We start from the raw sequence: 7172 nt of genomic DNA on the forward strand, positions 1-7172 counted from the left end.
TAAAGTTGAATTGAAAAGTTGAATTGAATTATAAATCTGTAAGACTGTGTATTATTCTCTCTGGATCTTTCTTCTGATCATGTTCAGCACATTCAGCTGCCTTACGTATGAGAATGTGGCATAAAGATTCATTATTCTTGTATATGAAACACCGTGGAAGTCTATCCATCCATTTTCTAGATACATTCATTTAAACATGTCAAGATTTGCTGCTATGCATCCCTGTTGCTGTAATAAAACATCACTCCATCACACTTCATTCGGATCATTTGACTGGAAAACTGAACTGGATTTAATGCAGAATGGAAACCTTGTTGCAAGAAAAATCATATTTGAAAAATTAAACTGAGACATTTTTAATTTTTTTGCCATTATGTTTATTTATCTGGATCCATGAAACAAATGCAGCGGTTAATAACCGTTCCGACCGTACCACTGAGCCCTGGCAACAACATCACTGGAGTAATCTCCACCCGTTGACCCCACATCCATTTTTTCGATCGTACGGACATTTTTATCCCCCATGTTGTAGGCTGCTATTCCTCCTGCACAATAAGACACAATAAGAGAGAATGAAGCTAAGAAATACAAAAGCATGTCTTCATGTAGTGAAACAAACCTTTAAGCTGCTGCTCTGCAGTCCAGTTTGGGAATTTATCCTGAATCCGTTTGATGAAATGCACCAGAATCCCAGTGGCTTGGTTGAGATGTTCCTCGCTGTCCCACGCACCCACCTTAGTGTGTCCGCCTCCTTGAGGATTCACATCAACCTACAAAATAAAGAGAAAGGAGGTGGAGAGTGTGTTTTATGCACTGCGATGGGAGGCTGTACAAACACAATGCAAGCTGCAGCATTTGTCAGAACCTGCATCAGTCCCCAGCCGTTCCCGTGGTCCCCCCAGCCGTCCTGCAGAGCATTTCCAGCTCTGGACTCTCTAGAAATGATGCCAGCAATGAGAGCTGGAGCAATTCCATTTCTGCTTCCCACAGAGTCAATTTTTGACTTGTATTTCATCATCCTGGCGGCATCAGTTTGTGCCATTTTTTTGGATGCAGCCACACCTGTTGAAGTGAACCAGACAGCAGATCAGTGTGAAATGCGTGAACATTAACGCGCACACTGCCAGTAAATTCTAGTGGAATGGTGTCCCTGCAGTGTTTTACCCGAGTAGCTTAGTCCATCGTGTCGAGCTGTTTGTGCTGAAGCTCCTGTAGTTTCAACTCTCATTATGTCTCCATAACCTGCAAGTGTTGAGGCTTTTAGGCACAAATATTTGCATAAAACAAGAAGACATGGTGGGAATTTATATTTTTAATATCAAAAACTTCCTTTAAACAAACTAGTGTGTGTTAAAATAAAGTTGGATTAACTTGCTATGAATAAACTTCCTTATAATGCTGCGGTGCCAGTTAGGAAAGTGCAACTCCATTCAGATTTTTCTCTAAATAAATAAATAAATAAATAAAAAAACAATATTTATATAAAAGAAAATATTGCTCAAGTTACAAAAAATGTATCAAATAATGTTTTATGTTTTTACCACATATAATCCTATGACTTCAGACATATGGAGACTTCCCAAAAATGACCAGTAATACAGTCATTACCCTTTTAGTGAGTTACAGTTAAAACAACTACAATAAATTTAACCGTATAAATAGCCGACATAATACCCACTCATGTTTCCTGTTTCTTTATCTGATTGAAGCTGAAGTTGGAGTGGAAAATCTCTGATCCCGTCTGTCTGCTGCAAACACTGAATGCAGATCGAGTTTTACGCCCTTTTTATTTCAGTTTTCACTTTCATTCTCACTTCCCACTAGGGGCGGAGCTAAGGCGGGCAGTGCTGAAATCTGATTGGATGATCCAGGAGCCACCTCTGATGATTGACAGAAGTACCTTTCCGTACAGACATGGCCCACCTATGTTATTACACCTGACTGAATTCATTTTTTAAGGCAGTTTACTTAAAAATATTGCCATCTGGCTGCACATTTCTAGAGGAGATTTTGTCTTTGTAAAGTACAATTGATGTTATGTAAGGATATTAACCTGAGTTAGCCTGAAGCTACGTAGCAATGCTAATCTGGTAATTTAGTAGCATTAGATTAGCTTTAAAATAATATGGAAAAATCATGTCATGTTCAGTTTTTACTGAGCGTATGTAGAGACTATACATAATTTCAGTTGGTTTTCACATAAACTACAAGAAATTCTTACAGAATACCTCAGTAGTCATGTTACTTAGCGGTGGCTAAGATAGTGCTACATGAGCCAGAATCATTTAAATAGGTGGCAAGAAAGGTTGTTAGTTGATTTTAAAATAAGCTATGAAAATGTAGAGAAAAATGTCTTGTAACTGGTCATATTTTCTTTAAGAACATATGAAAACTAAAAAAGCGCAGACCTCCGCAAAGCAGCTCATTTCCACCCATACAGTCATTTCCAGCCGATGTTCTGGTCCTACATTCATTTTCCATGGATCCACTTTCAGAGTCCAGATCCACTGATCATGAATTCAGTGTCTCGGCTACATTATGGTGTTTGTTGCATGTTTGTTCTCTTGCCATTATTTTGAACTTTTTATTTTGGCAGTAATTTAGATAAAGACCTCTTTTATCTTATACTATTCTTGTCATATCTTATTACATATGTACTATGTTTATAAGGATAAAGGCTTTGAGTCTTTTCTACATTGTCATCATGTCAGGTTTCATAATGAACTTTAATTCTCTGGGATTATTCCACGGCTGAGTGTTTACATCCATTTACCAGCATGTGACGCTGGTGAAACTGAGCTGCAACGTCCCAGAAGGAAAAGCTGTATATTAGGATGCTGCTGGACATCCACAGCCCCACAAATATACATAATGTCACTGTGGTGTTAAAAGAGTCAGGAAGGTGGAGTTTTATGGTTGCAAAGTGACGCTGCCTTTCTCTTCATTCTTCACTGTTCCCTTTGAGATTAAAAAGGGTGTTTTGGGAAACAAACTGGACTTTTTTCCTTCTTTTTTGACAACATTTGCACCTCAGATCCCTGATACTTCCCCACCTTCTCTCAGGTCTCCATCCAACTGGGAGTGCCCATGAAAACCCTTTGAGGAAGACCACCAGGAGGCGCTTGTTCACACATAAACAACATATGTACTTTTGTTACAGATTTATGGCTTCAGTACAAGCCTGTTTGCTTTCCACTGATAAAAGGGGAGAAACTTGTGAGGAGGTGATTTAAATGTTTTTTTTGCAGGATTAATGAGTGAAATGCTGCTTCCTTTCTTGTCAACATTCCCTGCTGATGCCCTCCTCTTTTTTCCACAGACATGATATGTTAATTTAGACACCTGAAATATTATTTCATTATGATTTTTAATGAAGTGGACGAAATATAATATTCTGAATGAGAAAGAAGAACAAAAAGCACAAACTCAGTTTCAAAGGATTTTTTTCGGGGTTAAAACATCATTTCAAATGATCAGACCTACACAGTGGTCCCTCAGGAAGTGAGTTTACTCTCAATTTTTAGCCCATTTTTAAAAAAATAAAAAAGTAGCCCAGAAAACACTGTTTCAGAAAAAGTGACATGCAAGACCTCTCTGTTTAGTTAAAAATCAATCAGTATATCTGCTCATTGTCACATAATTTCTGCTCTTCGGTTTCTATGAAATGACAAAAGCAGTACTGGAACACAGACTAGTGAGAGACAAGCTCATAGACATGTATACATATATCTTTATGTCTATGTTCAGGCTGAAGTTAATAACTAACTGTATCAATGCAGCATAGGAAACCTTAGCTGAGCTGCAGAGCGATGTAGGTACATGTGTCAGGATGTTCAGAAGTGAGGATACTCCATATACCTGCGTACACCCAGGAATACACTGCTGGACCTACATCGTAACATAAAAAGGAGGATTTAGTCGATAAAACTATGATTTTATTGAAGAACCGTCTTTACAGGTGATTTATAATGTTATTAAAGTTTTTTTAGGAAAATTAGTTTGAACTTGGCAACTATGATAAAACATTATCAAGTTTTCTCTTAGATAAAGAGCCTAAATCTTGCCTTTAACCATCTAAAGAATATAACTAGAAAAAGGGACCTTCATGCATTTATGTTCAGTTTTCCTCCTGCAGCCAGCCAGGTCTTTCCAACAGCAGCTAATCCAGAAGCTGCTTGTGTCCCAATGAGGACCAAGAAGGAAGCTTTACGCTGGCTTGCTGTGGAACAGAACATATTATTTTAACATGTTGCTGCTGGTCGACATGTTAAGGTTAAACCGGAACAAGAAAATTCAATGTTTTGTTTTTCTGCTCCTCATGTTTAAGTTCTGTAACTCGCTGTATGCATTCTTCTGTCTGGATGTTTCTGATCATTCAGCTGCCTTATAGGTCATACTCTGCTTTCCTGGCTCCACCTGCAGTCACTCAGCTTATCCTCCCTCTCCAACCACCACTGCAAATAGTCACATGATCAGCACACACCTATCCTCAATCATCACTATCTGCATCAAGCCTCATCGAATTCCTGTTCCTGATTCCCTCCTTAACCTTTGAGCAAATCCCTTGGATCATTCCAACCTTCTGCAGCGCAAGTCCTTCTTAGAAACCATGAAAATATGTCTGAAAATCCATCCATCCATCTTCTGCCGCTTATCCTGGGTCGGGTCGCGGTTGCAGCAGCCTAAGCAGGGAAGCCCAGACTTCCCTCTCCCCAGCCACATTTACCAACTCTGCGGGGGGATCCCGAGGCGTTCCCAGGCCAGCCGAGAGATGTAATCCCTCCAGCGTGTCCTGGGTCTTCCCCGGGGTCTCCTCCCAGAGGGACGTGCCTGGAACACCTCACCAGGGAGGTCCAGGAGGCATCCTGACCAGATGCCCGAGCCACCTCAACTGGTTCCTCTTGATGCGGAGGAGCAGCGGCTCTACTCTGATCTCCTCCCGGATGACCGAGCTCCTCACCCTATCTCTAAGGGTGAGCCCGGCCACCCTGCGGAGGAAACTCATTTCAGCCGCCTGTATACGAGATCTTCTTTCGGTCACGACCCACAGCTCATGACCATAGGTGAGGGTAGGAACGCAGATCGACTGGTAAATGGAGAGCTTCACCTTCTGGCTCAGCTCCTTCTTCACCACGACAGACCGGCGCAGAGTCCACATTACTGCAGACGCCGCACCGATCCGTCTGTCAATCTCGCGCTTCATCCTTCCCTCACTCGTGAACAAGACCCCGAGATATTTAAACTCCTCCACTTGAGGCAGGACCTGACTCCCGACCCGGAGAGGGCAATCCACCCTATTCCGGCTGAGGACCGGAATGTTCCTCGCTGTCCCACGCACCCACCTTAGTGTGTCCGCCTCCTTGAGGATTCACATCAACCTACAAAATAAAGAGAAAGGAGGTGGAGAGTGTGTTTTATGCACTGCGATGGGAGGCTGTACAAACACAATGCAAGCTGCAGCATTTGTCAGAACCTGCATCAGTCCCCAGCCGTTCCCGTGGTCCCCCCAGCCGTCCTGCAGAGCATTTCCAGCTCTGGACTCTCTAGAAATGATGCCAGCAATGAGAGCCGGAGCAATTCCATTTCTGCTTCCCACAGAGTCAATTTTTGACTTGTATTTCATCATCCTGGCGGCATCAGTTTGTGCCATTTTTTCGGATGCAGCCACACCTGTTGAAGTGAACCAGACAGCAGATCAGTCTCTTTTATTTCTGAAGTTCTTTCTAAAGTACCGTTGTGTTTCTGCACCGTCACCTGAGTATCTCAGTCCATCCTGTGCAGCTGTTTGTGCTGAAGCTCCTCTAGTTTCAACATCCATTATGTCTGCAACACCTGAAAGTGTTCACATTATTAGACACAAATATTTGCATAAAAATGACATGAAAATTAAAAGCTTCACTTGAGTCTACTCCTGATGTGATGTATGCCTGATAGGCTACATCTTATGATGTTTCTCAAAATGAAAAATAAATGTTGAAAAATGCCAAAATATTTTAATTTCCAAATTGTTTTTTAGCTCATATAAACAGCGGAAAAGATGAGACCCACCCATGGTCCGGTTCTGTTGGTGATGTTCTCCTGCAGATCTCTGGATGCAGCTCTGCTGTCTGCTTCAAACACGATGCAGAGGAGTATTTATACCCTATTTCATTTAGTAGTTTCACTTTCAATATTACTTTCTCCTCTGTTAGAAAGAAAGTTCCTCACAGCCTGAAAATCAGATCCTCTGCATGGAGGAGGGGGTGGGGGGTGAAAGTCCGCTTCAGAGAGCAGGTTTTTTTTTTAAACACATTGCGCTTATTTGCTGTAGCTAAGAGCGATGTCTGCAGGTTTTGAGCATAATTAATGCTTTATTTAGCACAGAGGAAGCAATATTGTAGAGTTAATAACTGGTAATTGAAGAGCGGTCATTATGACGAGACCCGTCATAAACGGCTTTAAATGCACTTTAAATAAACTTATGAGGAAAATTTTATTAATCAAAGATGACATTGATTTAATATGGAGATGGATTGAATGTTAAACATTAAGAACTGTCAAGACCATTTTTACACGAATCTAGAGCCTCTTCGTTTAAACAAATGCAGTAAAATCCTGTTTATTTGTTTTAATTGGAAAATTTTATTTCTGTAACTTTAATAAAACATTATTTCATTGTTAGAGCAGTTTAAGCTGAGTTTCATGCAAATTTATTACATTTATTACATTAAAAACTTAATGTGTTGGGAAATCACGTGTTCCACTAGAGCGCGCTCCCGCGAAGGGCATGGCGTTCACGTGTTCTTACGTAACAGCAGCAGGATAAAGCTGAAAAAATCACCTGATTTACAAGAAATGTCTCCGAGTTTATCAGGAGGCAGACATTAACCCTTTTATGCCTTCGGCCTGGAAACGAAGCAAATATTAAAGTTAATGTGGGAACCAAAATGCAGGACAGAGAGGCAAGAATAATGGTTTTAATCCTACATTTAGTCCAAAAGAGAGCTGGATGGAGGAACATGACGGCAGATCCGACACAGGAAACGGAGAATTTATACACTAAGGACTGATAAGGAACAGTAGATGAGAATGTGGGAAATTAGCTGCTTCCCGGACTATAACCCGCAGCAGGCGATGATCAGAATCATGGAGATGTCTTTATCTGAGGCACAGTTAACATCCTGGGACAGCTG

General features: G+C 41.0%; 1 protein-coding gene across 1 annotated transcript; it reads right to left on the bottom strand.

Annotated features, from left to right (window-relative positions):
• Positions 1-411: 411 nt before the first annotated feature.
• LOC306774545 (lysozyme g-like) lies at positions 412-1814 on the bottom strand (the record flags this gene model as incomplete). Its single annotated transcript, XM_079264631.1, has 5 exons — positions 1679-1814; positions 1165-1242; positions 866-1062; positions 620-770; positions 412-545 (listed from the first exon to the last, which is right to left on the bottom strand). The coding sequence occupies exons 1-5, from the start codon at positions 1680-1682 to the stop codon at positions 412-414; spliced, it is 564 nt and encodes a 187-aa protein (XP_079120757.1). The 5' UTR covers positions 1683-1814.
• Between the last annotated feature and the right edge of the window lie 5358 nt (positions 1815-7172).

This window comes from Telmatherina bonti (genome assembly GCF_933228915.1).
Source record: "Telmatherina bonti genome assembly, chromosome: 3".
In the NCBI taxonomy this organism is placed as follows: Eukaryota; Metazoa; Chordata; class Actinopteri; order Atheriniformes; family Telmatherinidae; genus Telmatherina; species Telmatherina bonti.